The 23,233-nt window shown below is 56.1% G+C and overlaps 8 protein-coding genes across 8 annotated transcripts; 4 read left to right on the forward strand and 4 right to left on the reverse strand.

Moving 5' to 3' along the window:
* Positions 1 to 52: 52 nt before the first annotated feature.
* On the reverse strand, positions 53 to 2,868 carry SCP_0904550 (hypothetical protein; the record flags this gene model as incomplete). The annotated part of the gene is made up of 14 exons (XM_027761688.1): positions 53 to 511; positions 585 to 601; positions 663 to 759; positions 825 to 977; positions 1,033 to 1,094; positions 1,161 to 1,265; positions 1,327 to 1,605; positions 1,689 to 2,018; positions 2,077 to 2,305; positions 2,364 to 2,463; positions 2,512 to 2,527; positions 2,584 to 2,629; positions 2,683 to 2,708; positions 2,778 to 2,868. The coding sequence occupies 14 exons, from the start codon at positions 2,866 to 2,868 to the stop codon at positions 53 to 55; spliced, it is 2,010 nt and encodes a 669-aa protein (XP_027617489.1).
* Positions 2,869 to 5,062: 2,194 nt separating this feature from the next.
* Positions 5,063 to 5,577, reverse strand: SCP_0904560 (60S acidic ribosomal protein; the record flags this gene model as incomplete). The annotated part of the gene is made up of 4 exons (XM_027761689.1): positions 5,063 to 5,104; positions 5,166 to 5,270; positions 5,327 to 5,359; positions 5,419 to 5,577. 4 exons carry the CDS (start codon positions 5,575 to 5,577, stop codon positions 5,063 to 5,065), a joined length of 339 nt encoding a protein of 112 aa, XP_027617490.1.
* Positions 5,578 to 5,924: 347 nt separating this feature from the next.
* SCP_0904570 (40S ribosomal protein) lies at positions 5,925 to 6,760 on the forward strand (the record flags this gene model as incomplete). The annotated part of the gene is made up of 7 exons (XM_027761690.1): positions 5,925 to 5,927; positions 5,999 to 6,118; positions 6,172 to 6,180; positions 6,234 to 6,428; positions 6,506 to 6,617; positions 6,679 to 6,688; positions 6,745 to 6,760. The coding sequence occupies 7 exons, from the start codon at positions 5,925 to 5,927 to the stop codon at positions 6,758 to 6,760; spliced, it is 465 nt and encodes a 154-aa protein (XP_027617491.1).
* Positions 6,761 to 7,209: 449 nt separating this feature from the next.
* On the reverse strand, positions 7,210 to 12,036 carry SCP_0904580 (Rho-type GTPase-activating protein; the record flags this gene model as incomplete). The annotated part of the gene is made up of 12 exons (XM_027761691.1): positions 7,210 to 7,579; positions 7,627 to 8,125; positions 8,181 to 8,387; positions 8,442 to 8,570; positions 8,626 to 9,330; positions 9,381 to 10,277; positions 10,340 to 10,518; positions 10,573 to 10,821; positions 10,869 to 11,031; positions 11,085 to 11,238; positions 11,289 to 11,376; positions 11,459 to 12,036. 12 exons carry the CDS (start codon positions 12,034 to 12,036, stop codon positions 7,210 to 7,212), a joined length of 4,218 nt encoding a protein of 1,405 aa, XP_027617492.1.
* Positions 12,037 to 12,797: 761 nt separating this feature from the next.
* SCP_0904590 (Carboxypeptidase S) lies at positions 12,798 to 15,203 on the reverse strand (the record flags this gene model as incomplete). Its single annotated transcript, XM_027761692.1, has 12 exons — positions 12,798 to 12,880; positions 12,940 to 13,041; positions 13,100 to 13,401; positions 13,485 to 13,813; positions 13,864 to 13,988; positions 14,041 to 14,116; positions 14,172 to 14,265; positions 14,318 to 14,375; positions 14,431 to 14,499; positions 14,553 to 14,656; positions 14,710 to 14,808; positions 14,863 to 15,203. The coding sequence occupies 12 exons, from the start codon at positions 15,201 to 15,203 to the stop codon at positions 12,798 to 12,800; spliced, it is 1,782 nt and encodes a 593-aa protein (XP_027617493.1).
* Positions 15,204 to 15,602: 399 nt separating this feature from the next.
* SCP_0904600 (54S ribosomal protein L3, mitochondrial) lies at positions 15,603 to 16,875 on the forward strand (the record flags this gene model as incomplete). Its single annotated transcript, XM_027761693.1, has 4 exons — positions 15,603 to 16,097; positions 16,155 to 16,387; positions 16,459 to 16,576; positions 16,633 to 16,875. The coding sequence occupies 4 exons, from the start codon at positions 15,603 to 15,605 to the stop codon at positions 16,873 to 16,875; spliced, it is 1,089 nt and encodes a 362-aa protein (XP_027617494.1).
* A 462-nt stretch (positions 16,876 to 17,337) lies between these two features.
* SCP_0904610 (predicted protein) lies at positions 17,338 to 21,425 on the forward strand (the record flags this gene model as incomplete). The annotated part of the gene is made up of 14 exons (XM_027761694.1): positions 17,338 to 17,433; positions 17,490 to 17,528; positions 17,583 to 17,640; positions 17,695 to 17,852; positions 17,903 to 17,974; positions 18,026 to 18,087; positions 18,139 to 18,811; positions 18,868 to 19,195; positions 19,247 to 19,594; positions 19,661 to 19,882; positions 19,937 to 20,063; positions 20,117 to 20,199; positions 20,254 to 20,310; positions 20,365 to 21,425. The coding sequence occupies 14 exons, from the start codon at positions 17,338 to 17,340 to the stop codon at positions 21,423 to 21,425; spliced, it is 3,384 nt and encodes a 1,127-aa protein (XP_027617495.1).
* A 489-nt stretch (positions 21,426 to 21,914) lies between these two features.
* Positions 21,915 to 23,121, forward strand: SCP_0904620 (hypothetical protein; the record flags this gene model as incomplete). Its single annotated transcript, XM_027761695.1, has 3 exons — positions 21,915 to 22,407; positions 22,452 to 22,842; positions 22,893 to 23,121. The coding sequence occupies 3 exons, from the start codon at positions 21,915 to 21,917 to the stop codon at positions 23,119 to 23,121; spliced, it is 1,113 nt and encodes a 370-aa protein (XP_027617496.1).
* Positions 23,122 to 23,233: the final 112 nt, after the last annotated feature.

The following is a 23,233-nucleotide window of genomic DNA, read 5'->3' on the forward strand; positions in this document are numbered from 1 at the left end:
CCATCGCGGTAACGGTAGCTAACAGACTAGCAGCAACACAATCCCAAAATTCTTACGCTTCGTTATTAAGCCAATTCAATCCCGCTGGCGGAGGGCCCCTCGCCGCTTGCGATGACATGGACGTCCTCCGCTCGCCGTCCTCTCGCGCCTGCGTAGTGATCGACAGTGCATTTGCGAACGCCTCTGACGGGGGCTTCCACGAATCTAAGAGACCACTCGCCTTCAGGGATGGCAAATTCTGTGCCTGCGCGGCCTCGCGGCGCACCCTTGCGTGCTCCGCCAAATCGGCCTGGTATTGCACCTGCAAATCTAGCTCCCTCGCCGACCTCTCTGGCGCCGCTGTATCTGACGCCGCTTCGGCTGCGGCCGCCTGCTCGCCTTTCGCCCGCTCAAGTGCTTGCGCCTGGCGCCACTGGTCCGCGACCACCATGACGCGGAAGCTCCATACCTTCTCGAACTCACGGTCCCAGACGTGCAGCTGCGGGTCATCGGGGTGATACCTGCTGTACGACTGAACAAACATAAGAACGAACACAGCGATGTAAGCAAATATACAAAGCGCGAAATAAACAACGAAAATTCACCCAGAGCACACAAGCCACTGGGAGATCACATGTCAGAATGATGCCGATCAAAATGCCGTGGGATCGCGGGAGACGTACGGAGGATGGTGTTTCTGATACGGTGCGCAGTGGCGTTCACGATCATGTTCAACTGAGTACGCACCCAAGGAATCGGTTCCCCTAGTCTGCCCTCGCCCTAGCAGAGGAGGCGCTCGCATATCAGACTAACGAAGACGTAGCGCAATCCGACGATTGACTGACCTCTAACAGGGCCAAGAAGCAGCACGGATGCAGCGCGTGCATGAAGCAGAAGCACCACGCTCCTGTATTTGAGCCCGTCTCGAACATGCTCAACTGGTTCTCCAGCGTTTCTTCAGAGAAGCGCAGGTGTCCGGGGAGAGTCGACAACCATATCTTAAACCATTTATCAGAAATATTCTAGCGGGGGATCCAGAGTGGGAATGTTTACATCGAGTGCCCGACGAGATTCCGAGACAACAGCGATTCGTGCAGGCCCCTCCTCGGTAGTGGCTATTCAGAATAAATGAGTAAAAATAAACAGCATCGGCAAGCACGCAACTACGACTCCGAACATACCTAACCGCGACTGCAAGCTCTGATATATAGACAAAATACGGCACAGGTGCCCGAACTCTGATGCATACCGCGTGCACGGTGCGGGAACGTGCAAGTACTCAGTCGCTGACGGAAGGCGAATCTCAGTCCACTCCCCAAAATACAAAGCAGTAGATGTGATAATTACTCGCCGAGTTCGAGTGCACGGTGAGCTCAAAGTTCGTCTCGTCGATGGGGAGACGGACGTAGTGCATGAGCTCGACGTTCCGCGGGCGCATTGGCCTGTAAATGTAGATCCCGCTGACCCAGTCCATGCATTGGATCATCCAGAAGCAGCGGCGCGTGCATTCACGCTCGATATATACGTTGAGGGAGTCGGATGAGGCGGATTGCGACAAAGCAGAATTTATCGGTTCGTCCGGCTTGTGCACGGACAAGCTCTCTTCGAGGAGCTGTAAAGCCAAGTCTACCGATCAAGAGCGGTGGAAAAGGCGCGTACAACACGTGCATGGTGAGACTCGTTGCGAGCGGCAACTGACGCTCACCTACCAAAATATCGGTAAGTCTTCGTCCACGAGTGGCTTGCCGCTACCTCGTGCATCTCCAGCAAGCACAATGCCTGGGCGGTGGCGAGGCATGGAGCACTTAGCAAACGACCAGCACTGTCGAACATAATTGCCACTGCCTCGCGGAAAAATGGTACACCCGCGAGGCGCCCTGGATTCGGGGACGACTGCGCGCAAAACGTTTTCGACAGCGGTGCCGCGGTCGCGCAGACTGCGAGGACGAGATACTCTGGGAGGCGGTTGTGGCTTAGCGAAGCTGAGAACGATGGCTTGTGGATAATCAAGCGGTGAGGATTGCAGTGGGCAAAGAATACTACGGCGGCTTGTTGAGTAAGCGGGTGTATGTAAACTGCGGGTAATCGAACACTGACGATTTACGAGCTCATAGGTCGTCGCAGGGTCTAGTAATTTCGATGGTGGTGAGCTCGGGGCGTCAAGCGCTGAACCCTGTGAAGAGGACGAAGTGATCGCAGGTACGGGAGCAGTATCCGGGGCGTCTATGCGCGTACGTCTTCGTGCAGGCTCACGCTCACCCTGAGGATCGCCAGTGTGTGATATAGATGAGTCACCATCTGGAGCGTAATCCTGCGTGGGAAATCCCTAGCAGGAAGGAACACAGGTCAGCGCAAGAAGCACGGGAGACAAAAAGGCCCACTACCGCAGCAGGTCCACGGGCGCGGTCTGAGTTCATATTACGGGGTGCTGGTACTGGACGCCCAGAAGAATCGGTATACGTGCATCGTTTCGAAGCAAAGTAGCTGGAGGGGATTCAAATTGTGTGGTTTCAATACAATTGCGCCACATACCAGTTACTGCACGGAGCTAGAGCGGTGAGAAGGATTAGACAAGAACTAGGCACGGCACGAGAGGAGACAGACCTGTGCCATCGCAACGTCGTTTGCTCTTATGGCATGCATCACACGCCTGTTGATTAATCGCATCAACAGCTGTTTTCGCGGACAGAACTAAAGGCTTACCTTGCTGAGACGCTTCCGCTTGGTGCCTTTCACGAACGAGACAGAATGCTGCGCGTGAGGGCTGTGTAAATCGTCTAAAGAGGACTTGGTCGTACGAGAAGAGTCTGGCTGTCTCTCAGGTGAATGACTACCTGGATCAACCTGTATCACAGGGAGATGGTTCGAATTAGTGTGAGACGATTCCATGAGTGTGTGCAATGGTATGCAACGATGTTGAAGCAGTTAGAATCTAAAGCACAGCAAAGAGCTCTTTGAGAGGGACGAAATGGCACGGAGAAGAGATTTGTGAGACGAGGCAGGAAGAGAGACGTGATGGTACCAGAGTAAAGGAGATCCTGAGGCGTCTGGCTGGAGGTGGGATCTTGGTTGTGGTCCAACCAATCTGCCGGGCCGTTACAAGTAGTCAAATAATGGTCATCTGTATCTCACGCTACGCCTGAACAGCGTAGCCGGTCCGTCGAATGCGCACTGCGGAGAAGATGTCGAGGAAGGTATCGGAACAGCGTCGACAGACTCACTGGAATATTGTGAGACCGATGTCGGACATACGAGCGTAATGTGGAGAACTGGCGAGGCAGAGTTGCAAGTGTGACGGAGGAACATATACATAGATGCAAAGGACAAGCGCCTGCGCGGCACCGAGTGGATGCAGCCCGGCGGGAGAAAGCCGGCGGCCCCTGACAAGATGAGCAAATCACGATCCCCGCGGGCGGCCTGGCCCGCATCATCTCTGCTTCCGCCCGCACCAACTTCACCGGTCATAACCGGTTCCTCCCGACTTTCCATTTCCGCAAGGTATTTTCCACCGGTACTAATATCCTTGACAGCAGGCTACAGCTAAGCTATGTACAGCTGGGACCGTCTGGTTCAGAACATGGATCATTGCAATCAAGGCACAAACATGCCATCTGCTGTGGCCATCCGGACGACCCATGGCAGATTGGCAGCAGTTGTTACGCCAGGCCATATGCATGTATTGGTCTGCCAATGCAAGCGCGGACCGCTGTTGAATTTTACGCTCGCGCTTTGACAACTCGCCGGGTCGCTCACCAATTAAATGCACGAGGGTTGCACGAGGTGAGATGCCCTTCTTCAAGCCTCCCAACAACCTCTGCGCCAACCTGTCTGTAAGCCACAGCGTCCTTTGCAAACTCCCGCCTCGGGAACGACGATACCGACGGCTTATCACCTGAGGCCTAAGCTCGTCATCGTATCCCGCGGAGTCCGTGCCTGTTTTCACCGCCGATCACTTTATCCTCTTAACCTTCTCCAGCTCCTCCGACGATCTGCGGCTTGAAGGCAACGATTCGATGTATTCACTGCTCTTTCACCCTGTCCACCAACTAGCACTGCAGAACCATTTTTTCCTTCGAGCGACAAAACCCCCACCGGCCTGGATCGGATTCTAGGCGATTTTCAATCTTACTGCGATCTAAGTACTTGATGATGAATTACTTCGGGCCAAGCCGGCATCCGTACCGCGGGCGGTCTGCCCGCCGGGAACATCGATATCTACTGCACCATTTTAGCAACTTTTGACAAAAGGAGTGGTGATCCACACTGCAGACTTCTTTGTTCTAACTGCTACCATCAGTGGCCCTGAAATGCAATCAGTACAGTAATACAATTGCATTAATTGTGTCACTTCCTCCTAAAATTGTGAATAAATTGTCATTAATAACCACTCACTGAACATGACTGTGAATCTTGAGAATGACCACAGGCCGCATGAATGAAATGAGAGGTTCCATTGATGAGGCTCATCAGACCAGATTGCAAAGCTGGTTCAGCTTTGGCAGACAATCCCTTTGACAAAATCTCTCCGGAAAATTTCAGTAGTGCTTTCTGCAGTCACTGAATGCTCTACCAATTTCTCCAGTACAGAATTCTGGGAATTTGGGAAACGAAAAATATTGCTGAGTGGAATGGTGGAGACCACTGTGTGCTAACCACCACACCAAAAGGCAGCACTGGCATGAACAACTTCTGCTAGTTGTTCACCAGCAGTTTATATATGTAACTCACAAAGCTCAACCATATGAGATGTGATAACCCTCTGCCAGGATTACAGGAGAGCCGCCAAGAATGGCAAACCAGCTACCTACTTGGAGGAGCTGCAACTGCAATTGCATTACTGTCTCGACAATTGTTTGCTCTCAACTAACCTCAAAGAATTGTGAGAACAAGCATAGAAAAGTCCGAGAGGTCACATCAAAAGGGGGAAGAATGGGAGGGCGAACTCTGAAGGAGTTCCATTAGAGGGCCACTAATAGTGGTCATTGTTGTGTGCAAGTCGTGTGATCATATTTCATTACTACTACCTTGTACACGAAGCTACAGCGGGCAATAAGATATGGTTTGAACATAGCACGAGAGCATCTCAGTCGAAGAGGCCGAAACCCATGTCGTCGTCGGATTCCTCCTGCAACGCCGATAGATCTATGAGCATCAACACGAATAAATGCGAGGTCGCAACCACCAACCTTCTCTTCTTCCTTCTTCTCCTCTTCCGCGGGGGCAGCGGCGGCACCAGCCGGCGCACCGCCAGCGGCACCACCAGACGCAGCAACGGCACCGCCGGAGGGAACCTGTGCATCCCCAAGTCAGCTGGTGCATTAAACGACATCTGCGAGTGTAGACTTACGGAAGAGAGCTTCGCAGAACCTTCGGCGATCAACTGCAAAGCGCAGATAACATTCGTTAGCATCCCGGTGCCGCCAGATGTGGAACGCTTACCTGGTTGACGTCCTTGCCCTCGAGCTCAGAGACGAGCTTATCTAGGCGGTCGTCATCCGCCTCGATACCGACAGCGGAGAGGACTTTCTTCACGTCGGAGGCAGAGGGGGAGGCGTTTCCGCCAATCTGGAGGAGGAGGTAGGCAGCGATATGGCGCATCTACGACGCATGCAGAGTCACAATTTCGTACTTAGTTGAAGATTTGCAGAAATACGTACCTTGAGATTTTAGTCGGGGGTACGGTAGCCACAAATCACTGTTTGTTTGTGAGCAACACAAAGCACTCAAACGCAACGCAGCACTCACGTTTAATCCGCAATGGGAGGACCTGTGGATTCTATCCGAAGACGAGTAGGGACGTGTTTCCGCGACGCGCAGATATTTCGTGCTGTGGCGGGTGGCTGAAAACTGTACAGTTGACTTCCCACGCTTCTACAGGACATTTGGTACTCCGACGCATAGCGCCGACCTCGCCTCGCCGCAAGACTCGTTGACAACACCGCAAGATGGTACGTTTCGCTGCGCCTGCCTATCGCTGGAGGACATGGGGTGCTAAACACATATGTTTTGTTATTCTCAGGCTGACTCCTCCGTTACTGACCCACAAGTCGCCGCCGACCTCAAGAAGAAGCGGACCTTCCGCACCTTCTCCTACCGAGGAGTTGAGCTTGACAAGCTCCTGGACCTGAGCAACGAAGAGGTGAGTCCGATCCACATCGCCTCATTTCACATCTGATTGCTTCCACTGTCTAGTTTGTTGAGGTGTGTCTGGCTGTATTTCTCTCAGCTCGGTTTGGATTCTAACACGCAAGCAGCTCGTCCATGCCCGCGCTCGCAGACGGTTCCAGCGCGGTCTCAAGCGCAAGCCCATGGGTCTGATCAAGAAGCTGCGCAAGGCGAAGAAGGAGGCGCTCCCGAATGAGAAGCCCGCCGTCGTGAAGACGCACCTCCGCAACATGATTGTCGTCCCCGAAATGATCGGCAGTGTCGTCGGCATCTACAATGGCAAGGTGCGTATGTCCGCTTATGCACATTGTTCTCCCTGACACTCTGTGTGTGTTGTTTGTGCGATGACTGGGCTGGTTAGGTGTTCAACTCGGTTGAGATTAGGCCCGAGATGACTGGACACTACCTTGCCGAGTTCTCGTGCTCATACCGGCCCGTCAAGCACGGTCGCCCTGGTATTGGTGCAACGCATTGTGAGTTTATTCAGTTTTAGTTGAACTGTAGCAATATTGATTGACTGTCATCGCCATCCAGCGTCTCGATTGTATGTCATTTTCATGTTTTCAACAAGTGTCGAGCTGATCAATGACATGCCTATAGCATCCCTCTCAAGTAAATGCTCGGGTCATGTTGACTATGTTTGCTTTCCCCTCATGTGTTCTAGCCTTGAAAGTACTGCGCGACATGCACGTTATGTTCAGATTCCATATCGATCACATCACATTCGCGACTTATCATTGGATGCGTGTTGTACGACTTGCGCAAAGAACCTTCGCCATCTATTGGCCCTTGTACATTCCGGCTGTCCGTTCTCCTGTACATGGGCATTGTGAACAAGTTAGCTGCGTAGCGCTTACATTCAAGCAACGTTAAGATTGACTTCATGCAAATGCTATCCGCCCTAACGGCTTAGAAGGGTATAGATGGTGCGTCCGTGTCATAGCTTAAATGAGAGAGGCGTAAGGCGTATGGTGAAGTACAGATAGTGAATCAGAAATGCAACAGGGTGAGTGCATGCCAGAAGCAAGCGGGAGTAGACCAACAGTGAGAACCAGAGCATGAACGTTATATTCGCTGATGACCGTTCGAGAATGGAGGCGCGCCCTCAACGCTACTCCGCGGGAGGACGAACGAGTTGGGCCGTGACGACGGCCGACTGGGGACCTGCCCGATAAATGGTTGACGCTCCGGGGGAACCCATTCGCTGGTCGACGGCTGCACTTCGGGAGCCCGCGGCTGAGGCGCGTGGATAGCGGCTTGCAAAGAGGATGATGAGGACGTCCCGCCAGGGGCTGAGTGGGAGAAGGATGAGTGTTGAAGAGGGGGAAGGGTCTGCTGCCGCGTTGGCTGTCCTTGTCCGTTGCGGATCAAGTTTTCAGAGGGGGACGGGCTTCCCAGGATCGGTCGGTCGACGTATTGGTGATTTGACTGTGCTCTGTAGAATCTCAGTACGAAGTAACGGGTGGCAGGCCAAGCACCAACCTTGGGGGGAACGAACGCATGTCCTCCGATCGTGGTGTGTTGGGAGGGAAAGGCGCCGAGCCCGACACAGGCGAGGTCAATCCTGGTGTACGCCCATTGGCCTTGAGGCGCATATAGGTGTCACACTTCTTCAGGAACTCTTTGCTCGGGAGATCCATGCTATTCGCGAAGTAATCCTGGTCATGCAAGATAGGGAGGAACTCTTGTGGTACACAGTAAAATTCGTCCTGGTTCTCCAGCAGTGCGGTGACGACGCGGATGGCTCCAAAACTCTCGTCCCGCACCGCGTCCCGCCCACGAGAGTACAGGATGCTGGGACAAATGACCGTTGCCAGGTTGGATAGGTCCATCTTGCTCCCGGTCTCGGCATCCATATGCGCGAAAGACGCGACCCATTTCAAAAACACGAACAGGACCTCCATCGTATCTCTGTGTGCCTTCGGCAGGATGAGAGAGACCATGTGAAGCAGGCGTGTCCGGTCAGCCTCGTTAGGAAAACCTACAAAATCATATCAACAACTAGCCATGGATCCATATTCATGGTGATAACACACCTTGTGACGCAATGAAGAGACGATGCAGCTTGTACGTCATCAAAGGATCTGGCAGTTCGCGGAAGAATTTCTTCAACAACGCTGCTAGCTGTACGGGATTATCTTGTGTGAGGTCCACCGACGACGGATCTCGGTCAATTGCCTCAGTGAGCTCCTTCAGGCGCCTGATATTGCCATTCCGCCGAAAAATACCCTCGACAGACATATCTTTCGATCGAAAACTGTAAGATGCAGCACAGATCCGATAGATTGACTACTTACCCATCTGCCGCATTGCCGACACTACGTCGTCGACGAAACTGGGAATTTTCATCGCTACTCGAGATGCTCCAAGCAACGAATCTGCCCCTTCTCTCTCAACAAGCAGTTCCAACGGCACACCGAAGACGCCTATCGCCCGATGTTCAGGGACCGCTCCCGATCCATTCAACGGATGTGCACGCACCTTTTTTCTTCACGTTCTTCTTGTCACTGCCCTGCTTGAATAGCTTGTTCCAGAAAGACGACTTCTTTATCTCCACAAGCTCCAATATCTCGTCAAGATCCATCTGCTCCCGCAATGGCGAGCGCATGAGAACCAGCACCGCACAGTGCTTCACGATCGCAAGCTCCACGGGGTTGAGCTCCGCGATGAACGGTATCAAGCTCTCGCGGGGGAGCGACCGATGCTGCTCGCGCGCCTGCGCGGCCTCGACGATCTGCGGGATGTCCGCGAGCGTGATGCCGTCCTCGACGCCCGCGACGGTCCCCTCGTCGACGCCACCCGCGGGCGACGTCGGCGCGGAGTCGTCGACGATCATCACCTCCGTGTTGTTCCGCGCGAACGCAGGGCGGATGACCTGTCCCTGCTGGTTCGTGTCGATTAGGCCCAGCGAGCCCGGGTGCGGCGGGCGCGTCGGCGGTTGGAAGGACTTGAGGTGCTTCGGTTGCATCTGCTGCGCGGTGCGGACGTCCTGCGAGCGCTGCGAGTGCATCACATCGGTCGGCTGCGCGACTTTCCCCGTCGGGCTCTCGACGATCGTCGATCGCTTTGGCACTCGAGCGGTGGCAGATAGCTTCCGATCTAGGTGAACGGACTTCAAGCGGTTAATTTCGCCTGAGTTGCGGTACAGGTCTTCCTCGTGGTCCCTTGGTGTTTGCCCTTGTGGAGCTGTCGTGAATAGGTTAGATAGACATCGCTCCAGATGAAAAGACACTAACCTGGAGTGAGCTGCACCACACCCCGCTTCTTCAGCAGCGCATACAGCCGTCGCAGCGCGACGTTCAGCAAAAATGCATACTGCTCCAACCGCGAGACGGTCTGGAATCCGCTCCGACAGCCGCCGTGGCCGTGATCAGTACAAAAAATAACAGTCGGGACGGTGCCAAACGACGTCGTGTCCTTCATCGTGTCGACCTCATACACAAACATGCTCACGTTGGCGGGTGGCCGCCGTGCCGTGGACAGCTTCGGTGTGTCTTTCTCCTTATCTTTGTCATCGGGGCTCTTCGGTGGGGGCGGCTCCTTGGGCACTGGCGCTGCAGCCGCCTTCCCGCACGTCCCGCATTGGACGCAGTGTGAATGCCACCGCTGGTACGTCCCTAGGCGTACGCAGTCCTCCTCGACGGTGAGGTTGCACTTGACGCAGAGATCCGACGGGGGGTTGACAACGGATACCTTGGCGAGCGCAGGGTCGCGAGGCCCGTTCGCGAAGGGTGACTCGCCCGCGTTCTCTGGCGCGAGGCTCTTAAAGCCGTACGTGACGCCCTGAGTGCCCGCGTTACCGCCAGACTCACTGGGGCCCATGAACTCGCCATTCGCGCGCTTCATCATGCGCTTCGCGCTCGGGTTCCCGGCCTGGATCGCGAGCATGTGCAACTTATCGAGGAAGGACGTTATCGCCTCGCGCACGTCCTGTTCGCGCTCCAGCTTCAGCGCGCCCGTGAGGGCGATGCGGATGAGGATCTTAAGGTAGTGCGCCAGCCCGGTGACGAGAGCGAGCAGCTCCTGGGTCATACCCATCCTCCGCGTGCCCGTCTCTTGAGTGTGCGAGAGCAGGGTAAAAAGGTCAACTGTCTTCCGACAGAGCATTCTCGCTTCGCGCACATGTGACATGCCTGGGACGAAGATCCGGGGTCATGAGATAATTCGACGGCACAAAGTGAGGAACGGAGCGCACCCTTAAGCTTTAGTCGAGCAAAATGCCACTCCAAGTCGTCAATCGTGGCAAAGAGCACTTCGACGTGTAGGATGAACTTCTCGGCCATCCTGATAGCCTCAGAATATTGGCCGTTGCTGACCTGCCGTAACATATCTGAGATACACGCCGCACTTGACTCTTCAAAGGCCGACAGCACCCTGGAGAAGCCATAAGCGAAAGACGTAATGCGCACAAGGATGCGGAGCGCTCACGTCCAGATACGGTAGACCTGCTGCTCCATCCTGACCTGTTTATCCTTAAGAGTCGTGGCGGTCTCCCGCCGCTCCTCTTCGGCATACAGAGGCTCGGTAGAATTACCGTCGCCTTCCTCTGTGTATGCAGGTATAGGTCTTCTTGACACAACCTTGACATTCCAGAACTGCAATGAAGGGGCCATCGTCAGCATACGTAATGGCACGATAGTAGACGTAGATAGATCGCCTTGTTGATCATGTAGCACTCTGGGTGCCAGCATTCGTCGCGCATGTTCCGGTTAATTTCCACAAACTGCTTGAGGATGGCACTGTTGCATCCTGCACATTTGGTGGCGAACCGCGTCGAATAGTGGTAGTGACAATACACGTCGCCCTCGTGCTCATAGTAGGAGTCTTGTGGGCCAAACAGGGTCGGACAGACAGAGCAAGTAAAATGTTCCACGTGGAACTTTTTATCTGAGGATAGCGGTCGTAAAGGACAGTGATATACGACTTTGCAAAAGACTCACTGCACGCTGTAATGTAACTCCCTCGCAACGCCATCCCGCACTTCGCGCAGATGAGGTTCAGCCTTCGGAAGTAGTCCCGTTCGCATAACGGATGCTGCCTGCCATCTGGCCCGTCTATAGGGAAGAACTTGGACGCAACAACGGTGCCGCAATCCTGCTCGCCGTCAGCAAGAGACCGAGGGGAAATGCGCCCCTCCGACGCACCATACACTTGAAACACTGGAGGTGATAGACTGTTCCCAGAGCACGCACAAACGCGCCTTGCATGGCCTTGCCGCAGGCACTACATGGTCTAATAGCATAGTAATGTCAGACGGCAGAGCCAGGATCCGGAAGAGCGACACTGGAGCCCACGGGACCAAACGGAGACTTACGTGGAGGCAATGCTGGTACTCGTATGTGTAGTGGAAGTTCCGCCCGGCACGCTCCCTCCTGGGGTTGATGACTCAGAGCCTTGGGACGATTCCGAGTGCACGCTCCCTGGGCGAGCTTTTGGGAACTCAGAGAGGTCGGAAGAGGATGCCTGGTTGTTGGCAGAGCCGGCGGGGGTGGTGGGCCGACTGGCGGAGAGAAAGGTCTGGGATCGAGAGGAGGTCTGGGAGGAGAGATCGGGTACGCCGGGGTCGTTGGAGGCGCGGGAAGTGGTATGGTTCAGATCCTCGCTGCGGGCGTGGGGATGGTCATCGGGCCTTTGCCTGCGCTGATCGTAGTTGTGAGAGGAGCTGACGGTAGAGGCCCTGGTAGGAGGTGGAGGACGCTCTGGAGGGTGTGAGCCGCTTGCTGCTGCTCCGGGATTGGGAGAGGGTGGAAGACGGGGAGAAGAGGCGTTGCGGTCAGGATGGAGATTGGCATCGTCGCCGGAAGCCATGTAGGCAAGAGCAGACTCTGGAGCATGGTCAGCGGGAGAGGTTGCGGCCTGATAGAGACGGTAGTGGTCGCTGGCAGCAGACATGGTGTGTGAGAAGGACGTCGAGGTCTCCAGGGCCGTGTCAGAGGCCGCGGTCGCTGCAGCTGCTTACCAGGAAGACTGCAACCACGTCCCACAGCGCCAGTATATTCCAATCGTCTATCCTAGCCCTGTCACGCTCCTGTGACTCCTTCTGTCACACAGATGATCCCCGCCAAGTGACAGCTGAGCGGTGGCTGAGCATACAGCTCTCTCGAGTTTCATGTCTTCGACACTGTCCTGGCGGTGCCACTCGTGTCAGATTTGCTGCAGCTCACCCGAATGATCTCACCTGAATTATGCAGCTCCTGGTACATTTTTTGCACTATTTTTCATTTACCTGCCAGTGCATACTCGTGCCGGGAGCCAACACCACGCCAAGTCGTTTTCGACCTCTTCTGTCAGATAGCTGTCCCACTTCTGCCCGCGATGTCTGATCATTGAACAACACATCAGATTGCTTGTATCTCGACGTGAAAGTCCAAGTCCTTGCGCGGCAGCGTCCTGCAAGAACTTCACTCTTCCAGCATGGTCGCCCTGATCAGCTAGTGCTAGCATACCGCCAATCCGTCTAGACTCACACTTTCATTCTTCACTCAAACTAAAAGTACATACATCATATGCACAGATTCTAATCTCCCGACTCGCTATATCGCCCGCACTACCCGAATTCGTGCCCCCGGCCGGTCAGTCATGCGCTCCACTTTTCACCAATGCGCACGACCCGCGCGTCATGTGTCCGCACCGCGCGCCTGCTCCCTACCTACTTAGAGGGTGGTGGACTCGTCCGCGTTGAGGATGAGCGTCGTGAACCACCGGATGATCTCCAGAAAGTCCACGATCGGAATCGCTGGCGCATCGCTCAAGCCAAGCCATCCCATATCTAATAGTGACGCGTTCAATGCTCACCTTCATTGATCGTATGCACGCCCTCCAGCCCGGTGCCATTGCCCCCGTTGGTGTGGCTGTACCGGAAGATATGCTGCGTCAACGGCCAGTAGTACCGCGTATCTGCCAGCCGTACGTCAATCTCGCGGTTCTGATCGAGACCAAGACGGCTCCGACCCACCCGTGTTGCCCGACACCAGACTGGGCATGACAGTGATGCCGTCCCCGAGCAGCGCGCGGTGGTCGTTGTACGTCGCCTTGATCGAGCCAGAGAGCAGCAGGAACGGCGCTGCATCCGGCCCGGTCGGCGTCAGAGGCGCGGGCTCGAGCGCGGTGCCGAACGCGTCGGTAAGTGTGAGCGTGCCGTACGCGCGCGCGTCCACGTCAGTGATGCGCGAGCCGAACGCAGTGTAGGAGAGATTGAAGCCCGCCGCGACAGACTTGAAGAGCGCCGTCGCACGCTCCTTCACCGCCCCGACGGAGCTACGACAGCGCTGACATCAGTACCGGTACAACATGCACGTCGATGGGGGAAGGGGAGCAAGAATAAGAGAGTCCCAGCGCACCTGTCGGTGGCGATGCGGTGGTTAATGACCGCTACCGCGTTCTCGGGGAGTGCGTTCGTCTTGACGCCCCCGTCGATCAGGTCGATCGCTTGAGTCGTGCCCACGAGCGCCTCGAACGTGTGGTCCTCGAAAAGCTCCTCCTGGGCCTTGCGCAGCGCCTTGTCCGATTTTACCGACCTGGCAAGGTGTCTGCGCAGGGAAGGAGATAGCTCCGGCGCGTGCGCGGCGAGGCACTGCGCATGCCAGTACACCGGCGTATCGCGCTTCAGATGCGCCTCGATCGGGTGCTCCTCGTACTCAACGAGCAGCGCGGCAAGGATGCCGATCGTCTACAGTTGCTCGGTGAGTGATTGGGTGGGGTCGCGCGGATATTGCGTACCGTGTGTGCAGGAGGAATGCTCGAGTGTCCGCCGGGTGAAGTGACGGTGAGCCGAATATCAATGTAGCCCTTCTCGGCAATCGAAGGACGGGCGAATACTCCGCCGTGCTCCTCGCCAAATTTTCCTGGAGCGGGATGAGATAAATTGGACCGCGTGGATATGGAGTAGCTACGCACCGCCTTCATCGACTAGCATTGCGAATGCATTCTCACCATAGGTCGAAAGAAGGTATTGGCCGATAGCGTAAGCACCCTGCGGAAGGCAGATGAGTTTTGTGAGAGTGAGGATTTTTACGTACAGAACGCACGTGAAGTCCACTGGTTTCCTCGTCAAACCCGAATGCGAGGACGACAGATCGGGTAGGCTTAAAACCACGCTCTAACAAGGCCTCAACAGCAGACCTACGGATGGTTGAGTCCTGGAGTCGATTACTCCTGTGAGAGGTCGGCTTACAGGCTGCCAATCAGGCCGCTCTTGTCGTCCCGACTGCCGCGACCCCAAATGCGCGTGCCTGACAGCCGAAAGCGTCATCCATGCACCTGCTGCATTACATGACCCATGCGCACCGTCGAAATAACCCGAGAAAGGTGGGTGCACCCATTTATCGTACGTGTCTGGATTTACGGGGACGACATCTGCATCCTGACATGAGGATTGAACCGCACTGAACGCGACGTGATACGAATACCTTGATGTGCGGTCAGAAGCAGCGGCTTCAGAGATGCGTCCGACCCCGTCCAGACGTATACTAAGCCGTAGGTGTTCACCTTCGTGAACTCCAGCGATGCGTGACTAGGAAAGATGATTACTATTTCGTCCTTGGGGTCGGAAGTTGTGTAACTTACACCTTCGGGAACGCCCCAAGGAGATAGTCATGGAAGGGCCCAAAGACCTCCCAGCGGGGATCCACGCCGACGTCCAGCATCTCGTCGAAGCTCGGGGTCCTGCGGACTTCTCTGAGTGTCGCGTGTGCACTCAGAACATAGCAGGATACTCACGCAACCCTGACCGCCCCGCCGAGCCAGTCCACGGCGCGCGTGAGGAAGTCCGGCGTCTTGATTGTCTCGCCGAGGCTCTCCCACACCTCTCTGTTTTTGACGGGGATGAGCGGGGCGACCTGGGGGCAGAGCGCGGAGAGCTCTGCCTCCGCGGCGGCGTAGCCGAACGGGTTAGACACAGAGAGGACGTTCACGCGGGCGAGGGTGCAAAGGCACGCCGAGACGAGGGCAGCAAGGAGGATCCAGCCGGCGCGCCGTCCGCGATAGCGGCGTTGACGGTGGGCTGGGTGCGGCGCAGACCACGGAAGGAGCGCGCCCTTCTCGCTGTTGCTGGAGGACATGGCGGATAGTGAAGGGGGTTGGGCGACCTTTGCAGTCTGTATTTATGCACAGCGTGAGGACAAGAATTCGAGAACCGACGATATCGGGGCCGTATCACGGCGAGATAAGCGTCGATTGTCGTGTGCAGCTGCACGTATGACGGAAGAGAGGGTCTCCGGGGAGACACCGTCGAGCGGGCGACATGGCGGGATACAGTAAGTGTGTTTTGTCGCAAGCGAGAGATGGGAGCACGAAAGGCGATGTGCGCGAATTCGAGCGCGTCGCGTCACGCCGCGTGCAGGGAGACGCGCAAGGGTGTCGCGGGTCCTGGAGGGAGTTTCCATATCGAGTTGGTGTGTATTTTCGAAGTCGAGCGACGTCTTCAAGTGAGCGGGTCACGGTGCTGGCGGACGACGAGCATGGGCTATGCACAAAAACGTCTGGCGAGCACGGCCGCCAAACTAGCCTCGGTCTCTACCGCACACCTCAAAGCCTTCCCCCCGTCCGAGGCCGTCGTCTCTGGCTCCTCAAAACTACACTTTTTCGACACTCAGGCATGGGCAACCCTCCAGCCCGCCCCACCCACCGCCCTCACCGCATTCGCACACCGCATAGGTCTCGGAAAGGTCCTCACCTCCACAGACACCATCCAGCAGGCGTGCACTCACTCCTCGTTCGTACCACTCTTCAAGCGACATCATCCGAAAGACCCTCTACCTGCCACGAATGCCAACCTGGAAACCCTCGGGAACTCGCTGCTCGGTCTCTTCGCGACAGAATACGTGAACGCGTCCTATCCGCACCTTCCGACGCGTGTTCTCAAGGCCGCGGTAAGTGCTTACGTTGGTCCCACGACCTGCGCAGGCATCGCAAAAGAGATGGGTGCTACACCCCTCCTGCGATGGCACAGAACAGTATGTGTCTGTCTATTCGCGTCCTCGCTGTTTCTCAGGTAATGCCGCCGCTACCAGTCGAATACACCGCTACGACCCGGCGTCCTGCATCCGGACGCCCTTTCTTCGATCCCGCGTGCACTGACCGCACTGGTGTACCAGAACCGCTCGCTGCTCTCGGCCCGGAAATTCGCACACAAGTTCTTTCTCAGTCGTGAAGTGGACCTGCGTAGCATGATAAAATTCCGCGATCCTAAACAAGCACTGCTGGAGACCGTTGCCAAGTTTGGGCGAGAACGGCCCGTCTCAAGGTACGTGCACACCCCCGTGTCGAGCGCGCACACCCCGTCCTGACGTGTATTCTGCGTCGTCCTGCTGTTAGATTATTGAAAGAGACAGGTCGTTTCTCGAAATCGCCAGTATTCGTAGTGGGCATCTATTCAGGAGCGGGCAAGCTCGGAGAAGGGTTTGGCAGCTCCTTGAAAATGGCAGAGTTCCGAGTGAGTGTTCCTTCGCGGCCTCCCATGAAGGGTATCTTGACAGCGGCGCGTCGCAGGCGGCTGAGGATTCGTTGCTCCGACTCTACCTCACACGGCAGCCACCACATTTAGTGCAGCTGCCGACATCGACGTTCCCCGAGGGCACAGGTAGTGTCCTTGAGGTGCAGGGACCCGAGAGCGCGTACGTGCCAGGCGCCATGGGCGACTCCGAGGTGCTCTACGGCAGTTCGGGGCGGAGTGGGCTGCGGGCCCCTGGACGGCGCGCGCAAGGGGACGAGGAGGATCTAGAGGATATATAGTAATGCAAAGTCGTGATAATTGCTTGTCGTGATTGCTTTCCACCTCGTTGCGTGTCGCCGTCGGCGCGGTGTTTGACGAGGATGCGCTCGACATTGACTGCGCGCCTACGCATCAAGTGCTGCGATGAGTTCGCGGCGGGCCGGGTGAGCATTTCGTCGCGCGCGGGCTGTAAGGGGAAAGGAAACGGCGCCGGCGCTCGCCCTGTTTGAGATCCATCAGGTTGGTGTTGGTGTTGGCGTTGGTGTATTACCGGGAACTCCGAGTTTAAGACCGAGGACGGGGCAGTGACCCAGCCCTGCTTGCACGTTGCCACTTCTCCAGTCTAGTGCATGCCACTACAACGCCTTGCACAGCACGACCCTCGTCTGCTTCGCTCCGTTTAGCTTCTCACTTCTACTTCCACGTCTTCTACTTCCACCCCCAGCCCAGTCAACGGAAGCGCAGCCACAGACTTTCACAGCATGGCCGTCTTGTCTCTCCCACTCACGTTTCAAAACTCCTTCTGGTCGCAGGACTACAGGACAGGGCTCGAGGTGCTCTATACCCAGCTTGAGAATGTGCGTCTCGTTTTCTCTACCGCTGCTGCCCAGCGTACTGACCTCTCGCAACGCAGGGCGTCGCAGAGAATGCAGAGATAGTGGCATTTATCAAGGTATGTGTGCGCGCGGGCACGTTGCTACGTGTACTGAACGCTGGGCGCCTGCAGGCTCGGGCCATCGCAGAGAGCGGGCTCGCGACCGCCTTGGCGAATCCCGTTTCGAAAGGTAGGCCACAACTGCGCTTTCTGCCGATCGTACCTACTGAGAGATCCACCCCAGGCTCGGCTTTCGCGCAAGAGGATGGCGTGTCTCTCCATTTAGCGTTCCGCGGGCTCCAGGAAGAGTCCGTTGCGCAAGGTAAGGCGCACGAGCTTCTAGCTAAAGAGCTGCGGACGTCAGTCGCGGAGCCCTTCGAAAAATGGGCAACTGGTTACAAGGTGGGAATTCTTGGACTGGCATTTACCGACGGCCGCTGACTTGGTCGTAGGAGAGGCTCCGTGCGAGCAAGGGCAACGTCCTAGAGCACTGGATGCTTGCGTACGAGTTCGCTCAAGGCGATGTGCGTTGCTTTGACGGTTAAGTTCGGAGCCATTCTCACATCGGCGTGCAGGTTGGTAAACTCAAAGACGACTATCATACGAAGACTCGTCGCGCAGACGAAGCTGAAGACGAGTAAGTTGATGTCATTCGAGCAACCCCCTGCATTTCTAACGTCTGTTCTAGTGTCCGATTCGCTCCAGTCACCCAGCCACCTGGTGACAAGTACACAATATCCCCTAGTCTAGTGCCTAAAGACGTCCGCCCGCGCCGCATGCCACAGCGCCAACCCACGGTGACCGAGCGCATCTCAGCACGTTTCAAGGAGTTCCGCCTGGGCACCACGACCGCTCCTCATACCGATGATGCACAACCCGAGGTACAGTTTGACGCCGACACTGAGGAGAAAGAGAAGAGCACGCCGAGAGTCGACAAAGGCAAGGGCCGTGCCATCGAGGGCGCGGTATCTCCCCCGTCAATCGCGTCTCCGCCGCCCCTCTCCCCGCCGCTGCCGAAGCTCGTCACCGATCCGGTGCCGCCGGCGCCAGCGCCCCCGATGATCCTCGCGGGGATCTCTGTGCCTCCCGCAGACGTGTCTGCGCTGCTGAAGCGCGCGAAGGAGGAGCTGCCGCTGCGCGCGGTGCGCTTCCCGCTCCTCGGCGAATACCAAGAATGTTTCTCTGGCGAGGAGTTCGCGACGTGGCTGAAGGAGAACGTGGAGAGCTTCGGGGGCGATCTCGACCGCGCCGCTTTTGCAGCACGGGAACTCACGGAGAAGTACAAGCTCCTGCGCAGGCTCGGCGAGCTCGGCAACGACTTCGAGAACGCGCCCGACGCGATTTATCAGTTCAGGTCGAAGGTGTGTCTGCGTGGCTCGTGCTCTTCTCCTGTGGTAGAGTTCTGACCATCTCGAAGGCGTTCGATCTTGGCAGCGTCGCTGTCCCGGCGAAGCCGGAGCAGGCACTGTCGTCCCCACAGAAGGCGCTCTCTCCCTTAGCAGAAGAGGCGAAGCGCACGACTGCGTCCTTTGCATCACTCGTATCCAGAGCGTTGAACACGAATCAGAATGGTAATGAGCCTTCCCACGTCAAGTTGCGCCGTGACGCCGAGGTCGCTGATCGGGAGTACCGCATCGCGATACGCAAGCTGGACAGACAGAGACTTGCCCTCGAAGAGAGGATCGAGGACACGCTGAAGACGTTGCAGAGGTGGGAGCTCGACCGCCTTCGTGCCGTTAAGACGGGTAAGAAATCGAGTGCTATACCTGAATATGCGCTCACGAACACGAACGTAGTTCTTCGGCAGTATCACGACGCGGTTGCGTTGTTCGCCAAAGCCTATGAACCCTCCCTCGAGCGGTCAGACACGCTTATCGCCGCCTACCAGCCTGAGGCCGACATCAAGGCGCTCATCGAGCAGCACCGTACTGGACCGTTCCGTCCCACACCGCAAGTGTACGAATCCGTGGCACACGACGAGTCGGACGTGGTGTTCGGTCTCGATCTGCGACGGTGGGCCGACAGCGGCTACTGGCACGCGTCTCCGACGGCCGGCGAGGAGAAGAGGGACGAAGTTCCGCCCGTGCTCACCCTCCTGCTTGCCGCGTTGAACGAAGCGTATCCCAAGTTGTCAAGCGATATCGGTGAGTCGTTGGCGATGATGGTAGGCATGCTGCGTAGTAGTACGTACTAATGGCTTGCCTGTGCAGAGAAAAGGAAGACCTGGATCTATGACGTCCCTCTCCCTGGGGTGCACCATCTCCGGGAAACGCTGAACGCTGTCCCACCCGAACAACCGCTCCCGAACGATGTACTGGGCAAGTACGATGCCCCTGTGCTGGCTAGTGCCGTCAAATTGTGGGCGCTGGAGCTCGATCCTCCACTTGGAATGTTCGAAGGATGGGATGAATTCCGCAAGCTCTATCCAACGGGTGAGTTAACTAGAATATATACCTCGACGCATACATTAAACTTGATCATGTCAGTTGGATCATACAAGGCCGATGAGTCGCCTTCCAATGAGCAGCACATTCTGGATGTGCAGATTGCGTTGCAGAAGCTGCCCAAGATTCACCTCTTGGTGCTCGATACCATTATCAAACACCTCAAAGAGTGAGCATATATCGATTTCAGCCTTCGGAGAAAGATAGCTGACTGCGGCATAGTTTGATCGACTCTACGGCTGAGGCGAACGGCGAAGACGCGAGGGAGGTCTATGTCACAAAACTTGCCTTGACTATGGGAAGAAGTGGGTGATGCGATTCGTGATATGCAGTTCTTGTATTGACTGACATTTGTTCAGCGGTACTTAGGCCCAGGCAGGAGAATGAATTCTCCATCCAGGATCGTCATCCTACGCGTGAGTGACCTTTCACAGAACGCTCTCGTTTGTTGCCTTACGATTCGCCTCCAGTTCTCTTCATAGACCTACTCAATAAGTACGCTGAGATCTTGCCTCCCACCATCCTAAAGAAAAAACGCGAGTCTGAGCGCAAGGTACCAGTGCGGCGGCGTACTCGACCCGTCGACATGCGCTTGAGCCGTAGTCGGATCTCTGCTGGTGCCGACCTGAAGGAGCTCCATGCTCAGCAACTCGCACAGCGCACGGGGTTGAAGAACGCCGGGTCGCCTCCTGCAGTGCCTGCAGCTAACATCCCTATCCTCCCTCAGGTTGCCGAAAGCCCGCTGCCGCAGAAGACCGAGCATGATGCGCCTGCCGTTATGTTAAGCGCGGGACCGGACTCCTTTGACGAGCTCCCGCCAGCGCCTCCTGCGCATGATGCGAAGGAGGAACGCGTCGATTTCGCAAGTATACCCCCGCCGCCCCCTCTGCAAGCCCCCATTCCAAAGACACCTGTCATCCCTCCTCACCCGATGTTCAGGGAGCCACCTCCGGAGACCGATGATGCGCCTCCACGACCGACTTTCAAGGAGCCCGCACCGGAACCAGCGTCCCCCGAGCCGCCGATGCCTTCGTTCGTGGAGCCACCGCGAGAGTTCGTTACGCCCCCCGTACCGCAGCCGTCCTTCGTAGACCCGCCAGTGGAGCCTGAACAAAGCACGAGGACGCCCACAGCGATCCCTGCAGTGTTGCGCTCAGGCGGCAGCGGCAGCACGAGCCGCCCGGTGTCCCCGCGGACGTCCTCTCTAGGCTCACGCAGCCCATCGCCGACGAAGCCGTCCACGTCGCCTACGTTGTCGCAGGACCGCCCCGTGCGTGGAGGACGCCTGACGCGCGGACCGCGTGCTCCGGGCGGCGGGGGTGCGGTGAGCAGCATGGTGAGCAATCTCAACAGGCAATCGATCGGTGCGCGACCGGCGTCGCCCGCAAACGGAGGTTCTGGCAGCAGCCTGTCGCGCCCGGGGTCGCGCACATACACCGGGCACGGGAAGCGGAGCAGTATCAGTCGGGTCGCGGAGTTCTCCCGCCGGACGATGGCGAGTGACGCGGAGGACGAGGTTGTGGATAAATAGGCGAGTGCGTGCTCCGCAATGTTCGACGGTGAGGGGATGGTGCCATTTGCGGTGTTGGACTCTTGGATTATGGTGCGTGTCGTAGTAAAATCTATGTGCTGATGAAAGGACCGGTTCCGTTGCTTCCCTGCTAAGTATTCCCGCTCTCTGGTAGACATAGTGCTGTCATTGATTATCTTGCTTCACATAACATGGATTACACGTTGATTACACGTTCACGCGCTCAGCAATTACGAAGATGGTGTGCCCGGAGTTACTCGAGCGCTGTGCATCTTGCAAAGGCCGCCACAGTGTTGAAAATGCAGGAATTATTCAACCGTTAAACAAGCTTGACCATAGATTATTCAGCATTCCATGGATTGACAGCTTGTCCCTTTGTACTACCTTTCCTCGTTCAGTGTCGCGACTCTTACCCTGAGAATCATCCACTTACTTACCTCAGCTTCTGCTATTGCTCCTAAGACGTTGTTCCCGTGTGATTATTCTCAAATGTGGCGTTCCGTGACCCGACTGGACATGCATGTGAAAGGTGCGAAAAGTAAATTTCTGCTCCAACTGTATACCGCTATCTGGCCTTCTGGTGGATCGCCCGCTCCTCACAACTCCAAGATCTTCGCGACGGACTCGGTGTTGGTTCCCGCCAGCGGTTACATATCTCCATGGGATCTAGATGAAGGCCCGGATGACATCGCTGCGAGTGCAACTGACACATTCAACTCCGAGGATGAGGACATGGGAATTAGCGACGAAAGTATGAGCGAGGACGTCACGACGAATACCGAGGAAGATGGACAAGCTGAGGAACACAGCACACAGACCATTTCGTTCCAGCGAAAGACACTGGATTTTACCCGCCTGTCACACTACAATTCTTTCGCCATGGTCCCTCCCCGACTTCTGGTTCGCTCTGAGTACGAGGAACTCGCAGCTTTGGCAGAAACGCTTGATCGCCATACCGTCCTCACCGGGCAACCTGGCGTCAGTATGTCACAAGCATAAATCTAAACCGTTTCTAACTTCGAACAGGGAAATCCTATGCACTCTATTACCTCTTGGCCCGACGTCTTAGTTGTGGCCTCCCGACTATATTCGCCAAAGCAGACAACCAATGGTATTTCTTTTGTGATCTGGGGGTGTATCTATTGAATGCCACCAATCTCGATTACCTCCTGGACGATTTCGCCCAGATCCACGCGTCGGAACCGGTTGACACAAATAAGATCTTACACCAGAGCACAATCATTCTAATCGATTCCAGGGATGGAGAGCCGTTTCCCAGAATCAGTGTACCTGCAGAATGGATATATATCGTCGCGTCATCTCCGAACAGAAAGCGTTATAAGCATTGGGTGAAGCAAAACACGGCAGCATTCTGGGTGATGCGAACGTGGTCATGGTCTGAGATCTATGCAGCCAGGTTAGTGCTGCTCCCATAACTGCGAGGCTGATCTGATTTCGCCTTGACAGGGACATGCGGCGGCCCAAACGTGTTATTGACGTCAACGAGCTACGGGTTACGTTCACAAAGTTCTCGCACACGGCATGGGTGGTTTACTTAACTCATACGCGCGGACAGGAGAGGGCGATTGCATACGCACTCGGTTCCTTGTCACCACACTTGTTGGCGTCACTGATACGGCAGGATCACAGCGTCGAAGCAGACATCTACAGTCAACTGGTCGAGGTCAACCCTTAAGTTGGTTCGGATGGCCAAGTACGCAGGGAGATTATTCGTGAGAATATTGCTACACAGTTCATCCGGGACCTGTTGGTCAAGCAGACTGCTACTGTTCAGGATGTGGAACTTC

This window comes from Sparassis crispa (assembly GCF_003851025.1).
Source record: "Sparassis crispa DNA, contig_000008F, whole genome shotgun sequence".
Classification (NCBI taxonomy): domain Eukaryota; kingdom Fungi; phylum Basidiomycota; class Agaricomycetes; order Polyporales; family Sparassidaceae; genus Sparassis; species Sparassis crispa.